This window comes from Bos taurus, chromosome 16, assembly GCF_002263795.3.
Source record: "Bos taurus isolate L1 Dominette 01449 registration number 42190680 breed Hereford chromosome 16, ARS-UCD2.0, whole genome shotgun sequence".
Lineage (NCBI taxonomy): Eukaryota > Metazoa > Chordata > Mammalia > Artiodactyla > Bovidae > Bos > Bos taurus.
The window spans coordinates 40,009,682-40,024,934 of NC_037343.1; the positions used below are offsets into that span (position 1 = coordinate 40,009,682).

At 41.2% G+C, this 15,253-nt stretch overlaps 3 protein-coding genes across 10 annotated transcripts in view; 2 read left to right on the forward strand and 1 right to left on the reverse strand.

The window, feature by feature from the left end:
* C16H1orf105 (chromosome 16 C1orf105 homolog) overlaps positions 1–1,736 on the forward strand; it is a 99,448-nt gene extending 97,712 nt beyond the window's left edge. The window contains exon 6 of the mRNA XM_059875548.1: positions 1,538–1,736. The gene's annotated coding sequence lies outside the window, so the exon portion shown is untranslated. The remainder of the gene's footprint in view (positions 1–1,537) is intronic.
* Positions 1,737–7,394: 5,658 nt separating this feature from the next.
* Positions 7,395–9,031, reverse strand: LOC112441830 (uncharacterized protein C11orf96 homolog). 2 transcript variants are annotated; one of them, XR_003029723.2, is made up of 2 exons: positions 7,745–8,577; positions 7,395–7,614 (listed from the first exon to the last, which is right to left on the reverse strand). XR_003029723.2 is itself a non-coding variant. In XM_059875705.1 (2 exons), the coding sequence occupies exons 1-2, from the start codon at positions 9,029–9,031 to the stop codon at positions 7,503–7,505; spliced, it is 558 nt and encodes a 185-aa protein (XP_059731688.1). In that variant the 3' UTR covers positions 7,395–7,502. The 2 variants fall into 2 exon arrangements, 1 of the variants encoding a protein (XP_059731688.1); XM_059875705.1 differs by lacking the exon at positions 7,745–8,577 and adding an exon at positions 8,586–9,031.
* Positions 8,828–15,253, forward strand: part of SUCO (SUN domain containing ossification factor) — an 89,676-nt gene continuing 83,250 nt past the window's right edge. For all 7 annotated transcript variants that reach the window (XR_811924.4, XM_024976721.2, XM_010813240.4 and 4 more), the window contains exon 1: positions 8,828–9,190. Coding sequence is in view for 6 of the 7 variants with exons in the window: in XM_024976721.2 (XP_024832489.1) it covers positions 9,129–9,190 (62 nt within the window). In the remaining variant the exon portion in view is untranslated. The remainder of the gene's footprint in view (positions 9,191–15,253) is intronic.

The following is a 15,253-nucleotide window of genomic DNA, read 5'->3' on the forward strand; positions in this document are numbered from 1 at the left end:
TCATCATATGATCTAATGTGAATTATTTTATGTACATATTCAACAAATACCTGTTTCTTTATTTTTTGTTTAGAACTCACTATCACTGATTATGTCAAACACAGAGTACCAAATAAATGTCAGGCAAACCAAAATTATAAGGTATGTGGTAAAAATTGTTAAGGTAGTTTTTAATTAAATTATAGAGTTTACTGTTCTCTATACCTGAAATAGGTTCTCCTCACATCTCTATCTATTCAAATACTACTCATCTTTCAAAGCTTACCTTAAATCTACTACATTTTCAGGTCTTCCCTGATGATTTCCTTGAAAGAAAAAAATTTCTTTTTCCTCTAAAATCTTGTGACACATATGATTTGTATTGTTTGTTGCATTTATTCCATGTCTTATGTATCTTATTTCCCCTACTGCAATGGCTTTCACTTGATTTTTACTGCAGCCCACATTAAGACATATGTTTTATACTGCAACTCAATATGCATATACACATATAACAGAACACACACAAATATACAACATGCATACATGTGCATATATATATGACATTTATATCACTGAAACAGGAGTAACTGAGATAATATTACCCCTTACTGAGACACTGATATTTTATAAATTATTACCTTTTGCTTTTTAAAAAGTTCTACTTATGTCCCTGAAAATTGATTACTTGACCCTCTAATGAGTTGTAACTCACAATTTAAAAAATAACGCCCTACTGCAGGGATTCTTGACTTAGAATCCAAATATAAATTCACTGGTCCCTGAACTTGGACAAAAAATAATTATGTCTTTACTTTCACTAAACTTTTACTGAAATTTAGAATTCTCTCTTATTACAAATGGAGGTAACTAATCTCAGAAATTTGTCACTAATAGAAGTCTCCATGTCACATGATACATATTGTGCTCCTGCTGCTGCTAAGTCGCTTCAGTCGTGTCCGACTCTGTGCGACCCCATAGACGCAGCCCACCGGGCTCCCCGTCCCTGGGATTCTCCAGGCAGGAACACTGGAGTGGGTTGCCATTTCCTTCTCCAATGCATGAAAGTGAAAAGTGAAAGTGAAGTCGCTCAGTCATGTCCGACTCTTAGTGACCCCATGGACTGCAGCCTACCAGGCTCCTCCATCCATGGGATTTTCCAGGCAAGAGTACTGGAGTGGGGTGCCATATATTGTAGGTATCTTAAAATACATTTTAAACTCATCACTCTTTTGATGATTGAAAATCACCACTAGCAATGGTGGTTTAGTCACTAAGTCGTGTCCAACTCTTGTGACCCCATGGACGGTAGCCAGCCAGATTCCTCTGTCCATGGGAGTTTTCAGGTAAGAATACTGGAATGGGTTGACATTTACTTTTCCAAGGGATCTTCCTAATCCAAGGATAGAACCCACACCTCCTGCGCCTCCTTCTTGGCAGGTAGACTCAATTACTAATCACAAATTTGCTTTGAAATAGTTTCACAACTGTATTTCAGTTTAATTGGTTTCCTTTGTAATCTATTATTTTATTTTATTCCCTTACAAATACTCTGAAGGCTTCCCTGGTGATTCAGACAGTGAAGAATCTGCCTGAAAACACTCTGAGAAGGGACTCATGTGTATCATGAGCCTGCCAAAAGGGTGCAGTCTGGAAGAAGATTAAGAAACTACAAGAACACTGAATTTCCTGGAGACAAATAATCTACTGCAGCACCTTTCATATAAAAAAAGCTCAATAAATATTTGTTGAACACATTATTTCTCCAGATTACTCAAGGATAATTTAAACCCAGAAAAGTTTAGTCACATACACGTCAAACAGTATTATGCTAAAAAGCTAATTTGGCTACTTGTAGTGGAAGAGATAGTTGGCTAGTATCTCTAGTCAGTTGCTAAAACTTAGGGGTTTGCTATTCCTAGAAATTGAAAATATTGGGCAGATTGTAATTTGGTATGATTAGACAAATGAAATAGTAACTAAGTAAAAAATCATTTTTTTGGCTCCTGTAAAAAAAACAAAACATCATGTTTTACATATATAACACATGACCTCTTTGCATAAGGAATTGATACACTGCTTGGGGAGATAGACATTAGGAGAAGTGAGAACACAGGGGTTTCAGAACTTGGCAAGCAGCATGGTCTGTGAGACGGTTGAGTCCTGAAAGGAAACAGTGGAGGATATGTCTTATACTGTCAGCTGAGTTGGATCCTGAGAAACTTTAAAAGCAGTAATTTATTCAACAAATATTTAAATGCTATTGGGGATTTTCTTTCCTTTTTCTTTTTTTTTTTTTCCTTTCCAAAGAAAGGATGTGATGGGCAAAGATGTTTGTGTTTGCATGAGCTCTTTCCTTGGCCTGGAATACTCCTTCCCTGAATCCCTGGGTAGCTACAGATCTCCACCCAGATGTTTCCTCCTGGGGAGACCTGCCCTGACCCTTGCCCACCCAAGACATCCACCCATCAGCACCCTTCACACCCCTCAATCTATGCATCTTCTTCCCGGCATCTTGTCCTCTATGGGAGGTTCCTCGCTGTCCCGAGGGCTGGCACTCTGGGCCTCAGATGTGCCTGGCCAGTGGCAGGTGGCCACATGGACAGTACCATCCCCCCCGTGGCTGCCAGTACTGCCACCCACAGGTCTTGAGAAAGCAGTGCTGTGTTCCTCCCATAGGACGTGGGCACCATTAGGACTCATTACATCCTAGGTTCACGTCCGAACTTTGATGCTTGGGTGACCTTGAGGAAGTTACTTAGTGTGCTCATGCCTCAGTTTCTTTATCTGTACAATGGGGACAAGGCTGGTGCCTATCACATGGTGTCACAAGGATTAAATTAATTAATATGTGAAAACACTTAGCACAGCCCCAGCATGTGGTAATGATATCATGCAGGGCTCTGTGGGGCCCCTGGGTACAAGGCCTTTCTGTGTCCCCCATTTCTTTGATTATAGTAAATAGCCTTCATTCAACCCCCATGAACTTCCCTGAATTCCAATGGGCAGAGTCAAACAAGTAGTTGTTAATTACGGAAGGGAGATCAGGTAGGACAAACTGTTAAGAGCAGTGTTGGGCAAGGTCCTATTTCCCCATAAAAGGATACACACAACAATATCTTTGACTTGTATTGTAGACACTGAAACACCTTCTAGATGGAAGAAGTTAACAATTAATGATGGTGGGCGGCCCACAAGCATGTAGACCCCAGACCAGTTTGACCTGAAGGTCGATGATGCTGACTCCTACTTCAGTTTAGTTCAGATCAGTCACTCAGTCGTGTCTGACTCTTTGCGACCCCATGAACTGCAGCATGCCAGGCCTCCCTGTCCATCATCAACTCCCGGAGTTCACTCAAATTCACGTCCATCGAGTCAGTGATGCCATCCAGCCATCTCATCCTCTGTCGTCTCCTTCTCCTCCTGCCCCCAATCTCTCCCAGCATCAGAGTCTTTTCCAATGAGTCAATTCTTCGCCTGAGGCGGCCAAAGTACTGGAGTTTCAGCTTTCCTTCCAAAGAAATCCCAGGGCTGATCTCCTTCAGAATGGACTGGTTGGATCTCCTTGCAGTCCAAGGGACTCTCAAGAGTCTTCTCCAACACCACAGTTCAAAAGCATCAATTCTTCGCTGCTCAGCTTTCTTCACAGTCCAACTCTCACATCCATACATGACCGCTGGAAAAACCATAGCCTTGACTAGACGGACCTTTGTTGGCAAAGTAATGTCTCTGCTTTTTAATATGCTGTCTAGGTTGGTCATCACTTTCCTTCCAAGGAGTAAGCGTCTTTTAATTTCATGGCTGCAATCACCATCTACAGTGATTTTGGAGCCCCCAAAAATAAAGTCTGACACTGTTTCCACTTAGCTCACCGCTAACACATCAGAAGAATGTCCACGAGCTGATCCTGCCCTCTTTGGACAATTGATATAAAACTTTTCACTCTTTTCCATAAGTTAGGACCCACAGTTTTGAGGACATGAGCCCGTTGTGGCCCCCTTTGCCTGGCAAAACAATAAAGCTATCCTTTCCTACTTCATCCAGAAAAAAAGGATGTGAAGGAGGTAATGTTTTAGGAAACTTCACCTGAGAGCATTATACAGGAGGGACTGGGGGCCATGGACTTCCCTGGTGGCTCAGATAGTTAAGAATCTGCCTGCAATTCTGGAGACCTAGGCTCGATCCCTGGGTGGGGAAGACCTCCTGGTGAGAAGGGAATGGTAACCCACTCCAGTATTCTTGCCTGGAGAATCTTATGAACTGAGAACTGAGAAGACTGGTGAGCTACAGTCCTTGGGGTTGCAAAGAGTCAGACACAACTAAACTATTAGCACCCTGAAGGACATAACAGTTAGAACTCTTAACACGTCATCATCAATTGCTTTGTTTCACTCCCTTTTGGGAAATATATATTTGTAAATACTTGCCAGATGCTTCCACCAGAACCTAAAGCTCAATACTACACTTCTAAAATCAAACTAATCTTCGTTACAAACCTGCAACTCCTGACTTTTCTATTCATGTCACGACCACATGCCTTCTCAGAAGTCCTCTTAGATTTCTCCCTCTCCATCACCCACTTCCTGAGTCATCCTTTCTCTGGCTGATTTCATTACTGCTAAACTCATGTATTTTCAAAGTAGACATTGAAAAGCCAATGTACCCAGTTGAGAAACCATGTTTTAGCATGGTTAACCAGTGATAGAAGACTAAACTGGTGGTCATAAAGTGCAAAGATTTTAAGGGGAAATCTTTTGTTATTTGCAATATAAACAGAACTAAACAGACTGACGTTGCAGTTTGTGATTCTTCTGTTAAGAAACTGAGTTCTCAGGCTGTCCTAGAGAACCAAGTTTTTCTTATCTCTTTCTGAATTCTACCTTTAGTTCCTCAAGTAGCTACATCATCAGAGCTCTAAGGTAGATTTGGTAAAGTAGTTTAGGCTCTCCTCAGGCAAGCAAGCAATTTTAGTTGGTCAGTCCTATCTGATTCTTTGTGATCCTTTGGACTGTAGCCCCTCAGGCTCTTCTGTCCATGGGATTCTCCAGGCAAGAATACTGGAGTTGGTTGCCGTTTCCTTCTCCAGGGGAATCTTCCCAATCCAGGGATCAAACCCGCCCCCCCCCCCCCCACCTATGTTTCCTGTATTGCAGGCAGATCCTTTATTTGCTGAGCCATCGGGGAAGCCCTCCTCAAACAAGGAGTGGCTAAATAAAACAGGCACGTCCTATTCTATGCACATATCTATACACACTCAAAGAAACAGCAGCAAATGGAGTAAAGACAAATAATAATAAATCTCTATCTCTACTGTATCTATATGTAGATAATATTTTTAAGTGCTGATCACCACATTCACCCTTCTTCCCATCTGGTTTAGTCCCTTTCCTTGTCTCTATATTAGTCTTTTCTCAGTTCTCTGGGCTTTCACTGATTTTTGTCCTAACTAATTTTACTCTGGAAGCATCTAATTTCATTGAGCCTCAGCTGTTCCTCTGTAATACACAGTGTCTCAGTATTTTATAATATTGAAAAGGGCAGATAAATTTTCAACATATTCAAAATATGTCGAAGCTTGCTCACCAAATACCACCAACTTGAACAAATATGTCTTCTCTGGGGCTTTTAAAGTGTGATTTATATATGAGACAAAGTACAAAGGAGCTGGCCAGAGGGGTTGACTTCTTATCTGAGATCTGCTTGTTTTTTTTTTCACCATGAGCAAACAGAGTATCTGATTTTTATCCTGGCAGGGACTTAACCTGTCCAGTGTTTCTATGTCTTTAACCTTTTAAGAACAGGAGAACTCCTGTTCACCATGTGTCTTGTCCTTGGTGACTCCCTAAATAATCCAAGGATCTGCAAGGCACATAAGTTACATGTGTGTAGTCAATGCTTCATAGATTTTATAGAATTGGGTGATTCTGTTATAGGAGGGTTTCCCAAGCTAGGCATTTTTGACTTTTCAGGCCAAATCATTTTTTGTTGTGTAAGGCTGTCTTCTGCATTGTAGGATGTAGCATCCCTGGTCTCTACCCATTAGACGTAGCACTTCCTCAGTTGTGATAACCAAAAACGTTTTTAGACTTGCCAATTTACCCTCAAGGGAAACAGTTGCTGCTGGTTGACAATCACTGTAGTACAGTTAAGAGGTGGTAGATGGTGGTTAGTTAGCTTGCACTAAGATTAAATACACATTTTTCTTGCCATTTTCTGGCATGTGGTATATATTTAAGTATGAGGGCAGTTATCTATACTCAATTTATTTTATATGATACTTATTTTATCACATTTATTGTGCTAGAACAAAATTTATTCCATTATTTTTTCTCATATTTAACAACCATATAGAAGAACATCTAGTTTTTCAAAGGTCAGCTCCACGGAACTTCTCTTATCCTATCTGAGGCCTCAAAACAAATAGGAATTAATGCAAATAGAAACTCAAGTGAAGAACTTAATTTATGGGGAAATTGAATTTATGCAGGAGCAAGTTCTATTTTATGTAGTGATGGTAGAATAAGTGTTATGTCCAGCCACTACTTGAAGAGAGGCTGGGATCTAGAGTTGATCTGGGAGTCAATTGTATAGCTGAGAACTGAAAGTATGAAAAATCCTAGAGAAAAATGAAAAGCTAAAGGGACTGAAGATTAAACCTTAACATGAAGCTATGGACATGAAACTAGCAAAAAGAGAAAAGGATATTTATTGCTTGAAACAATAGTAGCCAATGATTCATTAATAATAAGGGAATGACAACCCTACCACAGCGGTCACTCTAAAACCTCAACTGTAAGAAAAACGAAGAAAGAAAGGAAAGAAGGGAGGGAGGAAAAAAAGGAAGAAAAATTCTATCTACTAGTTGTATGTGGACTTGTGGGTTTGGAGTGAGAAGGACAGGATACAAGAGAGGCACCTGATAACTTGTCAGGCTTGAGATGAGTATGTATTCTAACAGAACTTTGTTGGCTGTGATCTATGGAGAAGCAGCTCAGGAGCACCTGTTCTTTGTCCTGAATAACCTAGTTCCTGGAGTGAAAGGAAGAGGGTGCCCAACATGGTAAAGAATGTAAAATAATCCCCATACTTCTTTTGTCCCTACTGCTACTGCTAAGTCACTTCGTGTCCAACTCTGTGCGACCCCAGAGACAGCAGCCCACCAGGCTCCCCCTTCCTTTAAATTTACATATTAATCATTTGATATTGTTCTTGGGCTAGTTAAGTGCTTGCCTACTGCAACGAGAGAGATAAAGAGCCTTTATTGTCATACACCAAAAGGGCCATGAACAGATCATTCTACATTTTGCAAGAAAAATTAGTTTAGGATGAATTCCTCTAAAACCAAATCATGCTTTGTAGAATTTTTTTAAATATCCAGTTGACTTATACCAAGAATTTTAGAATGAGTCAAAACATTCAGTTTCCTGGGAATATAATTAACAAACAATTCAACCTAGAAGGTTTACAAGGAATTACATGGCTCAAGATTAGATGGACATTTTACGGAGTCTTTTTTCCTTCAATCACATAAGCAGTAAGTGCCTCATACTTTTGCTTTGACCACTGGACAATCGGACAGTTGGTCTCCATTCTCCCATCGTCTGGATGCTTTCTGGAGAAGGTAGTTCCGAGTTTCTGATAGCCAAAAAAAAAAGGGGGGGGGGAACACCATTGACTTATATTTCTTATTTTATAAAAGAAAATAAGCGACTCGGTAGCGACTAACTTCCCTGGTAGTGTCAAGAGTCTGAAACAAATGTATCACCAGGGATAGAAGAATTGCGGACTTTCAGGCAGACGGTCCCTAAACTAGCTTCTGAGAGATTTTTAGAAGCCTCAGGGGCATAAAAATCTCGGGTGGGTACATTGCTCATTTTACAGATTGAGAAGCGGTCATTTTTTGGTCTCAGACGGTAACGAAAGACGTGCGAAGGCGACCAATTCCCCCGATTTCGGTGAACCCCAGAACTTGAAAGTCCCAGCAGGAGCCGCAGTTTTCCTTTCTGACCCCACCACAGCGAACCCAAAGCACGAATCCAAAAGAATAGAGACGAATCGAGCCAATTCCAACAGAGGAATCCGGCCGGCTGCGAAATTCTCCCTGAGGCGGAAAAGATGAGAAAGTCGTCCCACTCCAACCAATCAGGTTAGAGGAAATCTTGGCACACCCCCTTCCCGCCAGCCAATCAGCATCTAGTTCGATGGGCCCGGCCCACTGACAGGGAAAACGCCTTTAAAATTCTATTAGTATAGCTTCCCACCCACCTCCCCCCCACCGTCATTCTAGGCCTTTCCACAAACTGCGGTCAAAAAAGGAAAACTGCATGTAACACTTCCAAAGCTTGTCAGTCTTTCGGTAAGAAGCGAAACCACAGACCTCTTAAAACAGTGATACTAAGAGGGACAGGGACAGGGACAGAGAAACGAGGGTTCTATAGGGAGGTTTCTATAGGGAGAGAAAACTATAACTCCCAAGGGCCTTTGCGCGGACTACGCGCGCCCCGAGCAAGAGGGCGGACCAGCGTAGGTAAGAGGCTGAGGGTCACGAGGGTGCTCTAGGACTTCCTGAAGTGGGCGGGACTTGAGGTGGGCGGGGCGGTGGCCACCTCGGCTGTCCCGCTTTGTGGCCTCCTCCTTCGGCGTCAGCCGCCAGAGACGTCGGAGGGGGCGTGGCCCGCGCGGAGGCTGGTGGGGGTGAGAGCGCTGCGGGACGTGGGTGACGCGTCTCCTTCCAGCTCAGCGGTGTGTGAGGTGTCGCGGCTCCGCTGGCGATTGGCTGTTGAGAGGCGAGTGCGCAGCGGCCGTTGGTCGCCGGCAGCACGGAGCGAGAGCCGGGGCGGGCGGGGGTGATATGGGGCGGCAGCGGAGGTGGCGGCTGGAGAAGGCGGGCGCGGACGAGCCGGCGGCCGCGGCGGAAGCGGCGGTTCCCGGAGTCGTCCCGTGAAGCTCCCGGGTCGGCGCCGCCGTGGGCCCCTGGGAGAGGGCAGCCAGCGCGCGAGCCGCTCAGGAGCCTGTCCTCCAGCGCCGCAGCCCTTCGGACTCTCGGTCTCATCCTCACTCTCCTGCTCCGGCTCCTCCATCTTGGCCTCGGCAGTGGCAGCTGCAGGGAGGATGTGCCGCCTTCTGGCAGGGGGAAGAAGGAGGAGAAGATGAAGAAGTACCGGCGGGCCTTGGCCCTGGTCTCCTGTCTCTCTCTGTGTTCCCTGGTCTGGTGAGTAGCCGCGACCACACGGGACTTTCCCTTGAGGGGAGACGGGGCAGGGAGCGGCCCGAGTCACACCCCCAAATTATCCTGGCTTTTGGGGTGCGGGTCTCCGAGGCGCCTATGAGGCAACAAACACATTATTCCGTGACTTCCCGGCGGACTGGCCTGGCAGCACTCTGTGTGGAGGTTTTCATGGTGCATTTTGGAATTTACAGAGTCTTAAGTGGCAGAGGAAGCGCCCAGGTGCCTTTGTACCCAATTACCCTGGCCCTTGGCGATGGAGGGGTGTTTGGGTAGTGTTCAGATAGAGACTGGCTAAGTTGTTCGGGCTTAGTACCAGCCACTTGTTTTCATGGTGTGCGAAGGGCAGAAAGCGTGTCGGATGTGGCGTGTTCCCGATAGGCGATTTTAACAACGTGACTTGGGAAGGTGAGTAATGTACGAACAGTAGTTCTCCTGGCCCTTTTCTCTCCTGGTCTTTGCCTCGGATACTTTTGGGGTTGCTGTTCTTGGAAACTTTGGGGGGCGTTATGAAGCCCTTTTTCAAGGAGTAGATGATAAGCTGTTCAGTAGCTGAGTGTGTCTTAGGTGTAGTGTGCACGGGTGTTTCTGATCGTGTGCCTCGGATAATGTCCCTTAGTAATAGAAGGATAAGCCCTGCATTTTGAAGGCGGGAAGAGTGCTTTGTCTATAAGTTTCTGTATGGAGTTTCTGTTAATCCCTGGCACATTTGGGTTTTTGGGGAGGAGCAGAGAAAGCTAGCTTATCAGTCAAAGGATCGTTACCATTGCACTTGAAAAATCCCTTCTGTACTCCGAGGGGATTTCTTCAAAGTTGTGTGATGTTTGCTGATTCAACAGATGCTTCTTCAGTCAAAGTGATTTGCTGTTACATTAAAATCTAGGTAAACTAAGTTTCTTGTTTAGCTTATTTCCGCAAAACACCAACAGCTGTTTTTCATTAATGTGGGGTGTCTAACGGATTCCAAAGACACTGAAGTTGTACCAGAAAATAATAGATAAATAAGAAAAGAAGACACTTGCCTGGCTGAAGAATTTTGAGTGGTAGGTTGATAGACGTTTTAGAGAACAAGAAATTTGACCTTTTTGACATTTACTCTCAACCCTTTAGCAAGACCAGTGTTATCTCATCTTAATACTTATCAGCATCACGTTGGGTACAAAAAGTGCTTTTAGGAAGTGAGTACACTCACTCATTTTAAATTTAAATTTTTACGTGAGAGAGGGAAACCTTGTATTCATAACCACTTCTTTCTTTTGGCTGTTTAGTTGTAGGTTATGTGTTTTTTCTCTTTCTCCCTGATCTTGCCCATCTTTAGACCATGTTGTTATTCTTCTTTACTTTGTGAAATGGTTTAGGGCAAAGAGGTTACACTTTTCATTCACATTTAAAACACACCAGGATCTCTGATTTTTTTCTTTTTTAAGTTGAAATATACCTGACATATAACATTGTGTAAATTTCAGTTGTAGAACATATTGATTTGATACATTTACATATTGTAATATGATTACCATTGTTGAAATAGTTAAGCACCTCTATCATATTACATAGCCATTTCTTCTTGTGGTGGGAATAGTTAAGATCTAGTCTCAGCAAGTTGATAATTATCATAAAATAGTGTTGTTTATACTAACTATTCAGTGGTCTTCAGGACTAACTTATCTACCAGTTGCAAGTTTCTACCCTTAAATGGAATTGAAAAAAAATTGATTGGTGGCAGTGAAATCAAGCATTTTAGTGTAGTTTTAAAAATCATTTGTGAATTTATAATAACTTGCTTCTATTATTTTGTTTAATTTCTGGCTGTCTTTTGCTTAAGCTAATCTCAATATGGTTTCTCATCTTGATTCATTAGAAATAGTAATGAGCTCATGACTTGTTGTTCATTTGGTCAGTCATGTTCAATTCTTTGCGACCCCATAGACTGCCAGCACATCAGGCTTCTGTCCTTCACTGTCTCCTGGAATTTGCTCAGACTCATGTCCATTGAGTCGATGATGCCATGACTTGTTAGGGGAAAAGAAATCAGTTGGCCTATTGAAAACAATAGTCATAAAGTTCTGTAAAGTTTGTTGACTTTCACAATGAAAAGTGGATATTGAGGGTTTAAGTAGTGCAAAATTTAAGAAGCTTTTGTTTAAGAAACAACTGAGTTAGTTTGTTTTGAGATTTGTTTGCACTGCCAAATTCAGAGAGATTTTAATTGCTCTTTACTGAAGCGGTTGGGAAGGCATTAAAGTAGAATATTAAGGCTTGAGAATTTTTTGGAAGGGTCATGATGAGATCAGGAAGAGGAGTGGTGTATGGTGTGATTGGTAAAGAGACTTTTCTTCCTTGGGAAATTGGAATAATGAAATTAAGTCACTGACTCACCTGGCGATCTGGTCCTTGCTACAGTCTGGTCTGTTAGGTCATTTCTCAACATCTCCATTCTCCCTTAGCTTGATGCCATTGCAGGGTTCAGCAGGTTTTGCTAAACAGTCATTTTTGTCTTTGTCATTCATAAAGTGTTGCAAGATTTTGTGATTCTTTTCTTTTTTAAGTTGTATCATTTTGTAGATTTTTGAGTGCTATATGTTTATACTACAACACTCTAGTTTCTAAATTTCCAGCCTCCTCCTCCTACCAATATTACTGCATTTTATAACCACCTTATTTATATTGTCACATATTTACAGATCTTGATTATGTCTCCTCTCTCCTTTTGTCTTTCCAGCCTGGCGTTCTAACCTTAGATTACTTTCACAGAAGACCCATCCAATCTTTATTATTCATTCTGGTTGCTATTTTTTTCCTTTTTTCATACTTTTGTGTGATTATCAAGTAGCACAGAGTATTTTAGGCATAAATGTACTATAACATCAAGAATAATTATGATAGCTATTATTTATTGTCAGCTGCCTCTTTGTCAAACCTGTGGTGTATACTTTGTACATTTTAGCGCTTTTAATCTTCAGCACCTTTAATCTTCACAACCACCCTATGTGTATTATTGATAAATTAATTTTACATTTTATAGTTGAGGAAATAGAGAAGTAACTTGGCTAAGGCAAAGCAACTATTAAGTTCTGGAGCTTGGATTTGAACCTAGGCTGCCTGATTCATAGGATCCTTGATTGCTGTAATCCTTTGACTATGGGCCAGAAAGCCTATATTGTAGTTATGGCTCCATCACTTAATAGATCTGTGTCCTTGGACATGTTTTGTGGTGTCTTTGAATCTTATTTCTTATATCCTAAAAGTGGGAAAACTAATTCGTTCACAGCCCACAGGGTTGTTAGGATGATAATATGAGAGAGAATATATATGATAGATCTTTGTAACATAGTAAGGGTACATTATCTATATATTTCACCATAAACTCATTCAACAAAGGTTTTTTGCTCATTATGCTCATTATGTACCAGATGTTGTTACTGGCATTGAAAACCTGAAAATAGGGTAACCAACTTATCCTGGTTTTAGCAGTAAAAGCCCCAAGTCCCAGGAATCCTCTGTGTTAGTTTCCTATTGCCCCTGTAACAAGTTACCAAAAGTTTAGTGACTTAAAAACAACATACATTTATTATCAGTTTTGTGGGTCAAAAGTCCAAAATAAGTCTTAACTGGGCTAAAGTCAAGGTGTCAGCAGGCCTGGTTCCTTGAGACTCTAAGGGGAAGAATCTACTTCTTGACTTTTTCAGCTTCTTGGGTCTGCTTGCGTTCTGTTGATCGCCATTCAAAAAAGGAAAAAAAAAAAAAAAACACTTGCCTTAAGTGGTAGATATTCAGATTTTTTTGTGTCCTCCCCTCATCAGAAATTAAAAGATGCTTACTCCTTAGAAGGAAAGTGATGACCAACCTAGACAGCATATTCAAAAGCAGAGGCATTACTTTGTCGACAAAGGTCTGTCTAGTCAAGGCTGTGGTTTTTCCTGTGGTCATGTATGGATGTGAGAGTTGGACTGTGAAGAAAGCTGAGCAGCTAAGAATTGATGCTTTTGAACTGTGGTGTTGGAGAAGACTCTTGAGAGTTCCTTGGACTGCAAGGAGATCCAACCAGTCCATTCTGAAGGAGATCAGCCCTGGGTGTTCATTGGAAGGACTGATGTTGAGGCTGAAACTCCAGTACTTTGGCCACCTCATGCGAAGAGCTGACCCATTTGAAAAGACTCTGATGCTGGGAAAGATTGAGGGCAGGAGAAGGGGACGACAGAGGATGAGATGGTTGGATGGCATCACCGACTCAATGGACATGGGTTTGGGTGGACTCCGGGAGTTGGTGATGGACAGGGAGGCCTGGCGTGCTGCGATTCATGGGATCACAAAGAGTCGGACACGACTGAGCGACTGAACTGAACTCATCAGAAAAACATTGTGTGTATAGCTTTATTATGTACTTAATTGTTTATAAGATTTATACATGTGCAAATATGGCATTAGTATATTTATATACTAATAGTGTACGTAATAAGTGACACAAAGTAGGTGGTTAAGAAAGGTGAGAAGGAAAATAATCTTAATACTTTGTTAACAGACCTTTTTGTTCTTATTTAAAAAGTAATAATTTGGTGAGAGTTGTGTAATTGACTGACTAGATTATTTTGCATCATAATGGGGATGAAAAATAGCTTGTACTTAGCCCTGCGATTTTGTTGTTGGCTTATGCTTGCCTTACTATTATCTTTGTGGGAATTTTTTTCAGAGCCACTTCTCCATGTTGTGAGAGTCAGTTTAGTTAAAACTAAATAAGTTAATCCCCGAATCTGCTTCATTGGGCACATGTAAATGACATTACATCACAATATGCTGGAAGTAAAATATATTTTATGGTTTACTGTTTGTGGAATTTTCATTCTTTCCTTCACTTTCAGACTGTATAGTCTCTGCTGTTATGACTGGCTGACCTTTAGATGGAGTGTGAATCCTTATATTAATCTTGGTAAAGCTAAATAAATTAAAAGTTAACTTTTTTTTAGAGCATTTTTAGGTTCATAGCAAGATTGAGCAGAAGGTACAGAGATTACCTTTAATACTTGATCTCTGTCTCCACCACATGCAGAATTTCTTCCATTATCAGCATCTCCCACCAGAGTGGTTTAATTTATTTAAGACTAAAAAAGTCAATTTTTTTTCTTTTTGCACCGAAAAGGATCATTTGGAGGCACTCATATTTAGAGCTAATAAGAGAGGAGCCTGACATTTAAACGATTCTCATACATTTGACAGATAGTTACAAAAAATAGTTTAAAAGGAAGACTTTGTATTCTATAATAGATATGGTCTATCTCTAGCTGTGTGTCCTGGGACAGGTTAGCTCTGTGAGCTTCAGTTCTCATCCATAAAATGTTTTGAGAATGGTGAAGTGGCAGTCACAGTAGGGGAGAGTTGATAGATAACCTAATTCAGAGTAGTCTGTTTTGTTGGCCTTTTTGGCCTTAGTATTAATAGTAATTTTTCTGAGGGTATGTCACCTAGTTTTCATTGATTTAAGAGGTTTATTGCTTGGTTTGTAATTTTGTCTCTGTACCCTTTATTTTGCGTTTTCTCTGACAGTTTTGCTGGTTTCTTGCTCATTTGTTAATATGCATAAGTGAGCAGAAAAATAAGAAACTTGATTTTTTTTTTGCTTATATTTGTATAAGCAGTTCCCCCCCCCCCCCCCCCTTTTAAAGATAATGATTAGAAATTTCCTTGGGGAAAATTTTTTCCTTGAAAAATCCCTACTCTGTCTTTAATCTGGAGATTTTTTTCCTATAAAAATCTGGAGATTTTGTTTCTATAACTCTTTAAAGACTGTAAATCTGCTTTTCTGAATCAAATACTATTCAAAATAAGTAAAATAATAAAATAACCCTTCTTCTCCAAATCATTGATGACTTTAAAAAAAAGTCTGTCTTGTTCTGGGAATGAAATGTTCAGCATGGCGAGTGTACGTAATGATAATGTATTGTATGTTTGAAAGTTGCTGAGAGAGTAGATCTTAAAAATTCTCATCACAAGAAAAAGCATTTGTACTAGTGATGATGGATGTCAGCTAAACTTTTGTGGCGATCGTATTGCAAT